The sequence below is a fragment of the Hippoglossus stenolepis genome, chromosome 14 (genome assembly GCF_022539355.2).
Source record: "Hippoglossus stenolepis isolate QCI-W04-F060 chromosome 14, HSTE1.2, whole genome shotgun sequence".
Classification (NCBI taxonomy): Eukaryota; Metazoa; Chordata; class Actinopteri; order Pleuronectiformes; family Pleuronectidae; genus Hippoglossus; species Hippoglossus stenolepis.
The window spans coordinates 14,297,478-14,312,775 of NC_061496.1; the positions used below are offsets into that span (position 1 = coordinate 14,297,478).

Below are 15,298 nucleotides of genomic sequence, written 5' to 3' on the forward strand. Positions count from 1 at the left end.
AACATCCCAGAATGCACCTCTTCACGTCATCAATAAACAGAAGTAAACACAAACCTTCCTCTGACAGTGAATAACTTATATTATAACCAGTTGTTGCACTGATCCATCACATCTCTGTCCTGTGTCGGTGTCCGGTCTGTGTCGGTGTCCGGTCGGTGTCCGGTCTGTGGGCGGTGCTGCTCAGCGGCTCTGGTACGTTTCCTGCAGCAAAGTGAACACGACCACTTGCTAAGTTAGCCACTAGCCAAATTAGCCGTGAGCTAAGTTTGCTGAAGCTAGTTAGCCGGAGAGTTTTTAAATAGAAGCGTGACTGAAGATAGACATGTTGACACAGTCCGTCTAACGACATTATCGAGCTGTTCACTTGAACTCGTTCAAAGTCATCATTGACAGCAGTGATTCTGCTCTTACTTTGGAAACGTTTGAGTGAAATATTAAGGTCATACAGACTTCATGTCATCACTTTCTCTAATATAAAGCTTCCTATGGGGGTTGAATGAAGCGTTATTATCAAGCTAAATGTCAAATAGATGTCTTTAAAATATCCACACGTCATCGTTTCATGTCGGACTGTCATTCCACACATTCTAGTTTAACAGATTGCGATCAGGATACTGCAAAATCATTTGGATTCCTTTTGTAATTCTTCAGGATAAGATATACTAGGGGTGGGCGATGTGGTCCAAATTTATATCAAGATTAAAATGTTCATACCAGTTGATATCGATAATAATCACGATAAGTCACATTATTATTTCTTTAAAGTTTAAAGACTGATTTAAAGGTTGTGGTTTTAATTTCTTCTTTATGAGCAGAGAATAACAAACACCTGATAAACACCAAAACGAATCTGACTTCAATCAATTATGTGTTAAACCTTCTCTCTATGCTCGCATGACTCATAAGCATTATACTGTATATAAGTGTGTGTATATATATATATATATATATATATATAACAACAGCATATGCAATTAATTATAATTATCAGTGATCATCTCCAGGCATAATTTTGTGATGTATAAATATTCTGCTTTGAATTATCATGATTTTTAATATAAAAGTGCTATCTTTTTTTATTATTATTTCTAAAAGAAAATACATCTGTGCCTCATTGTTACTGCTTGTGTAATGCAGGCTACTTTAAAACTATTACTAATAGTTGTACGATTTAAAAATAGTGTTTCAATGTATCTAACAGATGTCAGTCGATGGAGAGAAGGTCAAATATCAAATATCCAAGAGCAGTAACACTGACCCAGACACATTGTTGAACGTGTTTTCATTCTTGTATTTGCCAGGATTGTTTTCCCACTCTGTGGCTGTAGGATCAGTGTCTAGGATGGATCCAGAATATGAACATCGCCTCTTCCGCCAAATTAACATTCAAAATGACAACTTGAGTCCTGCTGTAAGTTCAATATTTCTTTTCTTTGCTCTTTCTATTTCTTGTTGCCATTAATCATCCAAAATGTTGCACACCTACACTAAACCTTTGTCAGTGTTGTGTTGGATAATAATCTTTGAGGCCCTAAAGGTGAAGTGAGGATGTTTCCAAAGATATTTCCATGAATAGTTCACTATTTGCCAGGTAACTTCATACAAACTGCAGTATAACAAAACAACTAAATCAATATTTTCTGTGGTCACTTTTTCCCTTTGAAACATAATCAGTTATCTTTGTTATACTCATGCACTTTTTCAAGGTAGTTAGCAGGTGAGTTGTTTCAAGAATCTTGCAGAACTTGCCACAGTTGTTCTGTGTTTTTAGGCTCTCAGTCAATGTCTTCTGTCTCAAGACTCTGTCACAGCCATAACATCTGTTGCAGGACTCCTTTTTGTCTCTGAAGATATTTGTATGTAGGGCCGATCAGAGGCCTCTCTGACGACACTGTCTGATGGATGAAAATCAAATAATCTTAAGTGCCTAAAACGTTTACACTGAACTGTATATTGGAACTCGTAAAAAATTGACCAAACTTACAGAAGTAAAAACACTTTATGATAATGTGTTTGTTTTGCAGAAATCGACACGCGGTCTCCACAGTCGGACACCCACTGGTTCCCCATTATCCTCGCCCAGTAAGCTTGGAGACAGGTTTATACCCACCAGAGCCGGGGCCAACTGGAATATCAACTTCCACAGGATAAATGTAAGAACATGTTGTGGGGGAAGTTATTGAGCTGTGTGTCTGGGCTTTTGTCAGGGAACTTTTTTTTTTCATGTATATTACACATTTCAAAATGTTAACAGTGTGTCTGGGTGAAGGTGTTTACAGTCTGGATGTTATGTCTACCTCAAATCAATGACATCATTGGTTTTGACTTTTTAATTAGGAAAACGAAAAGTCACCAATTCAGAGCAGAAAATCTAAAGATGCCACTACTGATAACGTCAAAGGTAAATTTTTTAAAGGTTATTTTGGATGAGTTTCTTATAAACAGCTAAGATTGTGGTATTACATTTGTCTATAGAGTATAATGAATCTAGATTATATTATTGTGCGTGTAGCAGATGGGCTGGCCTACTCTGCTTTGCTGAAGAATGAGCTGCTGGGAGCAGGAATAGATAAGATCCAGGACCCGCAGACGGAGGACAGACGTCTACAGCCAACCACCCCCGAGACGAGGAGTCTCTTCACTGTATGAACATCTCATCTCACACCACTTACTGTATATACTGAATTATGTGGCACATTTATCACATCAGAACAGAGACAAAAGGAATATGCTCTTGGAGTCCTAAACAGGAGCAAAACTACAAAATCATAGAGTAGAACAATGAAGCTGGTAGAAAATATAATGTCTGCCTTTGTATTCTTTACAGTATTCACTCAACACAGAAACAGCGTCTCCTGACAATAGCACCAACATCTCCCCATACTCCTTATCACCTGTCAGCAACAAAAGGTAATGGTTTTTGTTGATTGCATTGTAAAGAGAAACACATACATTTTAGCATCAGGATTTCATCGTGTCCAACTTTTTCTGCTTCAGTCAAAAATTGTTACGTTCGCCGAGGAAGCCAACACGCAAGATCTCAAAGATCCCCTTTAAGGTTCTCGATGCTCCAGAGCTGCAGGATGACTTTTATCTCAACTTAGTGGACTGGTCCTCCCTCAACGTCCTCAGTGTCGGGTTGGGCACATGTGTTTACCTCTGGAGTGCCTGTACCAGCCAGGTAATACACTGCGTGTGTCTGTACAACATATTTTAAACTTTGACTTAAACTGTTTGATTAATATTTATAAAAATATGTTTGTATTTTTTGAAGAATTCATTATTTTGCTGTACAATAGTTAATCTGGCTTTTCCTCAGGTAACAAGGTTGTGTGATCTGTCAGTGGAGGGAGACTCAGTCACATCGGTTGGCTGGTCTGAAAGGGTAAATACACAGCTTACTGCCATCACAACGTTTGGTACAAATATTTTTTGTTCGTCAAATGATTCTTTATGTTTTTAGGGTAACTTGGTCGCAGTGGGAACTCACAAAGGATATGTTCAGATCTGGGACGCTGGCGCTGGGAAGAAACTCTTTGCCTTGGAAGGACACACAGCCAGAGTTGGTATGAACAGTTTCTGTGTTTACATACACAAAGTGAGGGTCATAGAATGGCTCGACAGGAATCTTAAAGACACAATACAAACAAATGATCTGAAGTAAAAAAGCAGTAGGTCAAATAAATACCTGATGTTCTTCATAATTGATAGATGCCTTTTGAAAATTTGGTTTTTAGTCATATGTTGAAAATGTGATCAAGTATAAAGGACATTTTGCTCTGTCTAAAGGAGCTTTAGCGTGGAATGCAGACCAGTTGTCTTCAGGAAGCCGTGATCGTATGATTCTTCAAAGAGACATACGGACGCCTCCACTGCAGTCAGAGAGGCGGCTGCAGGGACACAGACAGGAAGTGTGTGGGTTGAAGTGGAGCACTGACCATCAGCTGCTCGCTTCTGGTGGAAATGACAACAAGGTGCAGTTGTTGTATTTATTAACCCTGTCTCTGTCTTTATCCATCTATTTAATTTTGAGTTACTCATTAATAAAGGTGTGATTTGTCATTTCGTCACCTCAGCTGCTGGTGTGGAACCACTCCTCGCTGAGCCCAGTGCAGACCTACATGGATCACCTGGCCGCAGTTAAAGCCATCGCCTGGTCCCCCCATCAGCACGGCCTGCTGGCGTCTGGAGGCGGCACTGCTGACCGCTGCATCCGATTTTGGAACACACTGACGTCGCAGCCGCTGCAATGTATGGACACAGGCTCACAGGTCTGCAACCTGGCCTGGTCCAAGCATGCTAATGAGCTGGTGAGTGACTCTAGATACACACTGGACACATTTGTTGTACAGCAAATAAGGTGAATACTTATGCAATTGATTATTTTGTCTTTTTCTATTTCTATTTGTACCTGATTCATATGAATTTGTAAAGATCTTTTACATTGATATCAGTCTTTTTACTCACACTGCTTAATTTTAGAATACAATTCCTTAAAATGCATGTGATACAAGGAAAGGAAAACTCTTAAAGTCACCATCACTGTTACTTTGGATATCATGGCATATTTCTATTAACACATGAAACCATTAGAAAGCGTGTTGTATCTTCAATTCAATTTTTTATTATTTTACGTACTTAACCGAGGATCTTAGACCTTAATGGTATTCTTAGTATAAGGTTGTGATACTCTGAATACTTTGCTCTGGGGGAAGTATGCCCTTTCACTTTCACACAATATAGGATGCATTGTTGAGCACAATGGTGGTCTTTTTGGTTTGCAGTAATTCAATAGTTTCTAACTGAATGGGGTTATGTTTAACAGATATCATGTTACACACAGCACAGTTTTCACAGCACCGTGGATTATAATTATGTATCTCTTTTCAGGTGAGCACCCATGGCTACTCTCAGAACCAGATCTTGGTGTGGAAATATCCAGCTCTCACTCAGGTGGCCAAGCTCACAGGACACTCGTACAGAGTCCTCTACCTGGTCAGTATATGTATGAGATTTCAGTGCTGGTCACATTAATTCTAAAAACCAGCCATCTTTGCCAGAAAATCTGGCAGCAGCCTCATAAATGTTTAATGTTTTCAGGCGATGTCCCCGGATGGCGAGGCGATAGTGACAGGAGCTGGAGATGAGACCCTACGCTTCTGGAATGTTTTCAGCAAAACAAGGTCAACGAAGGTGAGAAAGCACTTTGATTTGGAATAATACTCAGTACTCTCCCTGAATCTGCAAAGTAATTATCTGAGTTTCTGTTTTTCTTTTGTTTCAGGAATCTGTATCAGTTTTAAATCTCTTCACCAGGATACGGTAACTTTAGACAAATGTTTAAAAATTCAACTTTGAGTGGATCACAGCGTCATCAGTGGACAATTCATAAAACATGGTGCTAAGGACAGACATTACAATCTGAGGCATCTCGGGACATTTTTCACAGAGGAAACGGCAGCAGGAACAACTGAGATATATATTTTTGACACTAACATTTGTTTGGGAAATTATTTTTGACACATATGCTCTCACTGATTGTAATTTTTCTTTACTTTTTTAAAATATGGGTTAATTTCCATTTTGTATTTTTTGTAACAAATAATCATGGGCCTTAAAAATGTTGTGATAATGTTTTCAATACTTTGGAATTTGAGCATTTTTAGTTTTTGTTTAACTCAGGTTTAATTTATTTAATGCACTTGTTATATGGTAAATATTCAGTGTATGAATCGTCTGTAATGGAAAAATTTGATTCTGTGGAGAAAAATAGGACTTAAACATACAAACTAAACAAAATCACCTACTAAGCCTTCTACAATATGTGCACCATGTTTACCGTGATCCTGCGACTACTAAGCTTGAAGAGTAGTTGGTTGAAATTATGCAGTTTCCTCCTGTGTTTTGAAAGTCTAATGCTGTGCATTGAGACGTATACTACATGATTGATTCTTTGTAGTAAAGGACGAAATAAAACAAGGTATGACTTTGTGTATTGTTCCTTTTTTTTCATTTTTTCATTTATTATCGAATTATTGATTTAATTTAGTTGCAATTATATTGTTAGATTATGCTTTATAATTGTTAACAAAACTATAATTTTGTAGTCTGAATACAAATGCAGCTCATTTACATAATATGAAAACAATATTTAACTTTTGACTTTTTGTTTCCCCCATAAATTTCAGTGTTATAGTTTAGATTAATGGACAGAAATTGATCCTGCAATAAATCTTACATATCATTTAGAATGTTCCGTTTTTTCGGTTGAGTTCTTATTTTTCTTGAACCATTTTGCCTATATCCATGAGTGCAGACTGAAAAGCACATGTCTCTATAATGTGAGTCAGTCTACCAGAAATACAGCCACCAACATAATATGATAAAGTTAAATAACCTGAAGCAACTTCAACAAACACTTGTTGCAGGACTGTTGCATCATCAGACTTCACAATTTTTTTTGTGCACATTACTTCTGTGTGTATGTTGAAAAGTACATAACTTTTGGTTCGTGTCTAAACTGTTCTGGGTTCAGCTCTATATATAGTCAATGGTTACGTGTGGAGTCAGAATGAGAAAAACTGTTTACACTGTTCATCAACAACAATCGACAATAACCACCTTCCACCAGCGGCGGCGCTGTGTCCGCGGATATGACCATTCTCCACCGGAAGTACGTACAACAGGCGGGAAGTTGAAAGTTTGATTATTTTAAGATAAATAAAACCAATAACCGAGTGAATGTAGGTTTATTAACAGAGATACTTGTTTTAATTAAGTGCAGCGACAGACATAAAATTGTGATTAACAACGTTACACCAGGTATCAGTGGCTCGGTCAGACTAACTGAGAGTTAGCTGCAGCAGCTAGCTTGTTGTTGTTGTGTGTCAGGATGGCGGACAGGAGTCTCGTCCAGGAGCTGAAGCGATGGGCGACAGAAGAGTTCAACCTGCCCCCGGACAGTCTGCCAAATGACAGCTACTTCAAAACGTGAGTGTCCACCTGTCTCCTAATCTCCTGCTGTACCTGATACTGAAGAGCCTCATAAGTTGTTCAGAGTGGAAGTAACGCTGGTCATTTGTTTTCTAGGCTCTGTGTTGGGACAGGGAAGTCAATATGGAAATATGCCATCCAACACGTCTTCCATCAGAGGTCAGTCTTCATCCTATGGATCATTTATGTATGGTTAGAGTACTGTTGATTTCTTGTATCCCTTCTCATAATCTCTCTCTCTCTCTAGTAAATATATAATCTAAATAGCATCTGATAAATATCGTTATCCCTAAAATACATTGAATATCATCCCTATGTACACTCGATTGTAGCTTATTACCTGTTTCTGCTTTTCCAGGAACGTGAGGATCATGCGTGGGAATCTGCAGTGGTATCCTTTCAGATTCAGACCTTCCACCGTCAGTACAATGTCCCTGTTACTCAGATCCAGACTGGTAGTTTCACCTGGATGATACATCTGTCAATATTAACTCATACTAGATATATTGTATTGTCTTATGTGTCAGCCGATAAGTGACAAGAAAGGGAAGTACAGTACCGTTTTAAAACAGTGTCACAATTCTGTAGTTTGTATAGCACTTATACTGTATATATGTTATCTGTAAAACGTCCTTTAGAAAACCTAACTTAAGGGAACTTTATGTATTTATGTTGTGTTTTTTTACAGAAAGTTAATATCAGCTGAAGTGTAATTATTCGATTTTTAAAAAACTATTTTCAAGCTTGGATCTGCAAGCTATAATGAAAACTTTATGAGATGTTGCTGAAGCAGCTTATAGGTGTTTGTATATTTATGTTCTAACCATCTTTCTATTAGAGTCTCAGTCACCACTTGGTCACTTTGCAGCTCCTGCCATTGTCTGCTAAAAGCTGCTCTGGTTCAAACGTTCACATACACTGAATTTCCCTATGCCGCTGTCCCCACTGTCGGTTCAGCAGTTGTCTGGTAATTTCCTTGACATTTTGATTTTCAAGGTACAAAGTTCTTCAGGACAAAGAGGTAGGCAGCAACTTGTTTTCTTTCCATTATCATTTCTCACAAGTAGTCACACTCTGAATGATACACAATGTGGATATTTTGAATTGTTGTATTAAAGCCATTAGTTAAATGATATGTGCTTTTACCTACTGGTGTTGTTTGTGCATGTGCAGCTAAAGCAGACTGAGGGCCAGAGTGAGGCTGCAAAGCAGAGAGAGCTTCAGAGGAAGATAGAGCAGATGAAGGCTGAGATCAGTCACCTGGACTCACAGATCAGTGGAACAGAGGAACAGCTGGCCACACAAGGTTAGTCCATTACATGCTGTGAAAGTGGGTCATATGTTTTTACAGTATTTAAATAATGTGATATGCTTTAAATACATTGTGTACATGCAAAATATAAATATTTATCTATTTCACAGATGTAAAATATGCTAAGTGACTTCGCATTTGATTGTTAGTTCTGTCATTGTTCAACAGAGCAATCTATCAGTAGTACCTGGTCCCAGGTGGAGGATAGTCGGCGCAGAGAGCTGCTTCTCCAGGCTTTCAGACAGCGCTGTGTCCTGGGCTGCAATGTGCTGTCTGATGATACACAAAAGATCAGTGTGCACTGTCAGGCACTGGAACAGATGGCCAGGTGAGGCAGGGAAAATTAAAGTTGAAGCCATTTGGAAATTAGTAAATTTATCTGATGTACAAATGCATGTAAATCAGATGGTAGTTCATATTTATTAAAATAAACTTCTGCATTGTGTGTTGTAGGAAAGCGGAGATTGAAGTTCTGTTTGATAAGTCTTCAAGTAGTAGTGATGGTGACAACCTCAACTCCAAATCCACCTCGGAAGCGCAGGTCATGGTGAGAGCTGCCTAAATTTGTTCTATATTTTACTGAGTAGAGTTTAAAGTGTAGTTTATCTAACAGGTGCCGTGTTAAAATAAATAGTATGTGTGGACATAAGAGACAAATCAGAATGACATACACTGAAAATCACATTTGTCAGGAAAAAGCCAGAAATTACTGCTGGTCTTTTCACTTTTTATATTTAGAAAAGAAAAGCTGGTCAAGATAAACATCTGAGTAATGTATTTCGCAATATCTGTACTACATCAGCAGCTGATAGAAGGAAATTATCATAACTAATTTTATTTTCTTCTGTCAGCGTGAAGTCAGAGAGCTGTGTGACGACAGGGTCCACTTCTATCAGTCTTTACAAGAGAGTGAACTGAAAACGGGGCACTCAGCAGCCAAACAGTAAGGGCTACAGTGGATAACAGTATTTGAGAAATCAAGTACAAACCTTCTTTTACAATATTTAAAAGATTTTTTTTAGTTAATTGCTTCTTTCCTCTTTCCGTCTCAGTATGACTCGTGAACAGAGGACTGCCATGTTTCAGTACTGGTTGAGTGCTGTGGAGGTTGGTTTTTATTTTTCCCTAAGTAATTTGGTACTTGTGTGTGAACTGTCTTTAATTTTCACTTTGACTGACCATGTTGTTTCTTGTCTTTGCATCAGAACGTGTTAGGTGGTTACCCTCCAAACCATGTTCTGTCAGCATTACAATATTTGGCTTCCAGAGAACAGAAGGAACTGGAGGACAAACTGGCTTCTCTGGATGTGACTCGGGATGTGACAGCTCTGCGGTAAGAAACACCACCACATTAATGTCATGTTTTCAGATTATTTAATTAAAAGTTTTCTTTGCTACAGTATCTTTTTGGCATGTTCATTGCAGGTTCCGCTATGACAGCAATCACCTGCTGGACCTGTCAGCAGAAGAGGATAATGAGTTGCCCCCGGTTAAGACCCTCTTACAGGTTCTTAACTTAAACACTCACATACATTAATATTCAGAAAGTTCAGACTAAAACAAGACATGCTTGTGTGCTTTTGACATTTCTGAGTAATACTTTTTTCTTTGCTTTTCCAGGATGCTTGGGAGGATGTGGAGCAGAGTCTGGTGGAACTGGCCCAGACTCGCTCCAGAGTCCAGCAGCTCAAAAATCAGCTGCAGGCCCGCAAGAAGGAGGCTGAGCTGGAGGTGTCTTGTATTGCTGATGAACTCCACAATGACACTTTGGCAATGTGAGTCCACTCACTGTAGTTTATGGACCAGGTCATGAAATCCAGAAAGGGGTATATTCAAAGATTTAAAAATCCCTTGAAACATTTTCTATTCTGTACTAGTCCATTAGTAATGGTCAATCAAACACCTTTGACAAGAAATATGACAACACATCAGCCCATAATATCATAGGTAACTTAATATTGACTTTTATGTGATTGAACTCTACATGTTCCAAGGCGCTGCATGGATTTAATAGTAATACTGTAACACTAAGATGTTAAAATGATGAACTTAATATTGCATCTACTGGGCCTGAAATCTGACCTGGACTTCGGGCCCAGCTTCATATCTTTCCTTAAAACTGCTGCATCCCTCCAAAGAGACCGGGACAGGTGGATTTTGGATTTGAGCCCACGATAGCAGCAGGTGTTTGCTTTCAAATAAATGTAGTATAGTAAAGGGTTAAATATCCTCATAACTCCCCATAAAGTGTAACCTAGTCTCATTATTTGTTTGTCCTCTGTTTATAAAAATTCCTGGAATTATTTGTGTTTGCTTTTGCAAGAAGAACTCAAATTAAAGATTGATTTGATCTCTGTGTTGTTGTCAGGTCCGTTGTAGAGCTGGAACTCCAGGGTGTGATGCAGGCAGCAGCCAGAGATCACATCAGAGATCGCTGTATCCAACTGGACCAACACGCTAGGAGCCGCCAGGAGGCTCTCAGAAACCTCCGCAGCCAGTGGCAAAGCATTCTGGACTTCAGACAACTAGTGGTGAGTCACAATTGACAGAATAAGACTTCTCAGAGCCTTTTAACGTCACTGTTGAATCAAGCATTTTGTTCAGTATAGAAAATTATAACTGTAACAGAGTAACTCTTACAGTGAGCTGTTAGTATTTTTACTGAAGCAAAGGATGTAAGTACTTCCTCCTGCACTTCTGGTAACATGCCAACAAACATGGTCAATCGTTAACGCTTCTGTTTTCATTCCTTTAAAGGGTAATGATAATTGTGAAATACCAGATAGCGTGTTACTGTGATATTTTTTGAGATGGTTATCATGCTGTAAAAATCTCACTCTGTTCGAACTCTAGTATGATGAGAGGTGCATCTTGATTAACCAGATTTTTATCAACTTGAAATGCAGAGCTGTCTATATGTGTGAAACGTAAATCATCAAAGTTGTTGTTGGGTTGTGTCTCTGCAGGTTCTCAGACAGGAGCAGATCAGAGGTCTGATTAAAGGGAACTCCACGGCCAAGACAGAGCTGATCCATCTGCACAGAGAGGTGTGGATGTTCTACATCTGTGACACCTAAGTAGACCGATTGTTTATAGATTTTGTTCCATGCAGCGGTGAAAGAAATGTTTTTGGTCTCTTTTAGCTTCTAAAAACAATCAAATTTCTGGATATTTTTTTGAGATGTCTATCCCTCCGTTATGTTTCAGTTACAGGATTTCCTCCAGAATAAGCTGGTGCCACAGTTTGATGACGTCACTGCTGCAGCCAACAGTCTAAGGAACTCTATTTCAAAAGATGCCAGACAGTTTGGAATGGTTTCACTCTTTGCTCTGGACCGCAGGACTGTTGAAGGGTAAGAGAAAGCAGTCTGCTACTTAAAGGGCTAAACTTCATTCAGATCAGCACATAAACAATGACATTTTATTTTTATTGCACAAAAAAAGTTTCCTAAACTAACACAGAAACTGAGGAAATCCATAGTACTTCGATTTGGTGTTAAACTACAAAATCACGGAGGGAGGCGGATGAGAGAAGCAGAGCAAAAACATCTGTCAGTAAAATACCCTGCTTCATCAGTGGTACACGCGTGGTTCCACCTGCAGTCGACTTAAGAATTTGACTTTAGTGTAGAGTGCATGACAAGAAAGGATTTTGTTAATCATACTTTTTATCAAGTGGTGACGACTGTGGAAGAAAAATTGAACATTTAAAATCTCCCTGTTTCAGAATGCAGAGAATCCCTGCATCATCCTTGTCCATCCATCGCCTGCAGTCCTCAGCCTTCAGCAGCATGCGTCAGAGCCTGGCCTTCCCACTGTACAAGGTGAGTGTTGACGTATAATATATCAGTCTGTTGTAACAAAAGTAAGGTCTCATTAAGACTGAACAACATTTATACTAAATGTATCAAAACAGAAAAATACCACTTCTATTAGTATTGTTCTAATTATGTGCCCCAACACAATGCAGTCTCAGTTTTATTTTGAAAGGAAGCGTGTCTGTGGTTATTGTTACTTATGGCTCTGTTGAACAGCTCCCCCATCCCCTAGTTGTGACATTAAACCATTCAGCTTTATAGATTGAATGTTGAACTCATTCTTATTTTACATCTTTGGAATCAGCTCATCATTATAGAACTCAGTTACTTGTATCTTGATTCAATTTTGCTGCATAACTTTGCATTTGATGTTTGGTCGTGGAAACCTGTATTATATATGTTTAAAGCTTTGAGGGTTCAGTTCACACTGCTCCTGAAACTCCTCGTGCATAGGTTGTTTTTTATTCACAACCTGACTGCCACTGCCATCGCTTGACCCCCAGTCCGCTCACTAACAGCGCTGATCAAAATATCCATGATAATCAGTTTTCCTTCACAGAGGCATAACACTAACAGCCTTGTTTACTCTAGGCCACTGTGACTCTGCTTTTAGAGAGTGTCTTCTAGTTTACCAAACAATTGTATAAGTTTTGCTTTCATGTAATTCACATTTAATTTTTAATGGAATTCATTGTATCTTGCCTTGTTCTTTGACCCGGACTAATGTATCTCCTTCTTGCACTTTAGGCTCCAGAGGATTTGTGTTTACACGCTCGCTCTCAGCAGCTTGAGTTACGTTTCCTCCGTCAGTTATTGCAACTTCACTCTGCTACTCTTCAGAAAATACAGAAGGAAACAGAAATGTTGCATGCATCTGATCAAAAAGGTAATCAGAGGAACTTATCTACAGAGAATTTTTTTAGCATACTCAAGTGCTGTTTTTGTTTGTACGTGTACTACTTGATGAAGAATTTATGTCACCTTGGCAAAAAGAAGGTTTAGGAACTGTGATCCGTTTTAGTAAGAACAAATCAGCTGTTTGTCCTCATTGTGTCTCTTAGCCTTGCTGTCCAGAGTTGTAGAGGAGGATCAGAAGCTTCTGAAGAGTCTGGTACCAAGAGTCAGAGGCCTCACCCAACGTTGTACACAGGGGATTTCTTATGGAGACCAAGTCAAAACAGCCATCTCATACTGGTGAGGCATATTTCTGAAGTAGATACCAATGCTTCCATCGCATTTAGCATTGTTATGGCAGTCAGAAATGTCTATAAAGGAGAATTCAACTGGAGTCTATTGTCATAGTTTCACCATTGTTTATGTGCCCAACAAGCAGCTTTCATAAGATCACATTCTGACAGAGGCAATGTTATGCAGGCAAGATTTGTGGTGAGTAAGTTAACAGCTAAGAAGCACAAACCTCATTCAGGAGAATGTGAAGGAGCCTTGTTGCTGCTGCACAGCTGCTAGAACCGGAAAAAGTAAAATTGTGCAATTTGTCCAAACCCTACTATTTTCCGACTGTGCAAGAACAATTTGGTGTGATATTACAGAACATTAAAAGTGACTGAACATATTCATTGAGCTGTTTACTGTGGAACCAGCCGATGTGTCTGACAACCTACAAGACAAAAAAATCACTGTGCAACAACGAGCTCATTGGTATTTCACTGAAATTATACTTTGATTATATATGAATGTATGGTTGTATTGTTTAACTTAATTTTTTTCAGTGCTGCTATTTTGTACCATCAAACCAACTTCAATTTGTATCTGTATGATGTGATGGTGTAACAGTGGAACTCAGCACATTGAATTCAGTGTCAATCATTTCATGTGATTTTGTATTTATTTGTTATTTGTACATATTTTAACATCAAAATACTCTTGTTAAAATGTTGCTCAGGCACATGTTGAGTAAAATGACAGTAATAATGACCAAAAATAAGAAGATAATACCCTGACTTTTGAATTGTTCAAAGACTTAAGTACAAACTTTTTTTTTTCTGAAACATTAATTTATTTGTTGTTTTTTTTAACCTTTGCTTAGGAATCTATGGTCTAGTCTTCTGCTTAACTCTCTCTCTTTTGTGTTTTTATACATGTAGGTGGGATCAACCAGTCCAGCATGTCCTCCCTGAAGCCAGTAAAGGAGGAATGACTTTTCAACAGTGGCTACAAAGATGGAAAATAGCTGCCAATGCCTCCTAAGGGACACCTCTTAGTAAATATGAAGGAGATCCCTTTAAGCACCTCTCAGTGGTGAAATGCTCATGCTGTCAGGGCTGGACTACCAACGTACAGAGTGGGCTACTGTCGCAGATCCATAGGTCATGTCAAATCAGTTTGATTAGGTATTAATGTGTTATGTTGTGTTCACCATTAAAATATAATATCAACTAAATCTGGTCTTGTCTTGTGGTGGCGCCCTGGGTCAAACCCTATTGTAAGAACCTCATTATTTTAGTTTATACTGTTCTGAAGTAGAACATGGTCCCAAACAAAGTTGTGTTTAGTCAAATCCCCACAGACTAAGATATACTAAGCGTTATTGCAGCATGGGAGGTTTGGTTGAACAGGACTTACTGGAAACTTGGTAGACGGGGTGGGGTGAACACAGCAGCATATTTTTACCTGAGGGCACCTTGACAGACTGCAATAAGTCAATTAGTCACAAAAATGTCAAACATTTTATGGCTTTTAGCTTCTCAAATACAAGAATTTTCTGCTTTTCTTCGTCTCAGACTAGTTTCCACTTGAGATGTCCCAGGTTGTGGACGCTTGGTTGGACAAAACAAGACATGATGATCCTACACGGTGCTGTAGGATGTTGTGACAACGATCACTGATTTACTAAATCTATTGCAGCCCTAAGCAATAATGGTTGTCTATAATCCTAGTTTTCTTTCCTAGGCTCTTCATGCTCCTCCTCTGTACCATGTGAAAGTCAGTTACTAATAAATACAAATCCAAGACTTTGCCCCTGTCTTTCTTGAAATGCATGACTTGTACGGTGGTGTTTTCCCTCCCTGAAAACCATAGAGATATCATGTGATCGGTTTCTGTCGGTGAATCGCAGTCTGAGCAGTTTTGAAATGGAGCTGAGTTGTTGGCACCAAAAAGTCATTTAAGACTGCAGCGAAGATGAAACATGAACACCTGCTTTTCAACTGTCAGA

At 38.8% G+C, this 15,298-nt stretch overlaps 2 protein-coding genes across 2 annotated transcripts; both read left to right on the forward strand.

Moving 5' to 3' along the window:
* Positions 1 to 5,991, forward strand: LOC118121447 (fizzy-related protein homolog). The gene is made up of 14 exons (XM_035177315.1): positions 1 to 192; positions 1,302 to 1,411; positions 2,025 to 2,153; positions 2,338 to 2,401; positions 2,513 to 2,643; positions 2,828 to 2,910; positions 2,998 to 3,181; positions 3,320 to 3,385; positions 3,464 to 3,566; positions 3,790 to 3,974; positions 4,077 to 4,310; positions 4,891 to 4,995; positions 5,101 to 5,193; positions 5,285 to 5,991. Exons 2-14 carry the CDS (start codon positions 1,343 to 1,345, stop codon positions 5,324 to 5,326), a joined length of 1,488 nt encoding a protein of 495 aa, XP_035033206.1. The 5' UTR covers positions 1 to 192; positions 1,302 to 1,342; the 3' UTR covers positions 5,327 to 5,991.
* Positions 5,992 to 6,637: 646 nt separating this feature from the next.
* On the forward strand, positions 6,638 to 15,095 carry haus5 (HAUS augmin-like complex, subunit 5). The gene is made up of 20 exons (XM_035177440.2): positions 6,638 to 6,673; positions 6,892 to 6,990; positions 7,090 to 7,152; positions 7,352 to 7,384; positions 7,990 to 8,014; positions 8,167 to 8,299; positions 8,474 to 8,633; positions 8,759 to 8,852; positions 9,157 to 9,248; positions 9,358 to 9,412; positions 9,511 to 9,638; positions 9,731 to 9,812; positions 9,926 to 10,080; positions 10,674 to 10,836; positions 11,272 to 11,352; positions 11,513 to 11,658; positions 12,033 to 12,129; positions 12,871 to 13,009; positions 13,185 to 13,317; positions 14,229 to 15,095. The coding sequence occupies exons 1-20, from the start codon at positions 6,654 to 6,656 to the stop codon at positions 14,329 to 14,331; spliced, it is 2,001 nt and encodes a 666-aa protein (XP_035033331.1). The 5' UTR covers positions 6,638 to 6,653; the 3' UTR covers positions 14,332 to 15,095.
* Positions 15,096 to 15,298: the final 203 nt, after the last annotated feature.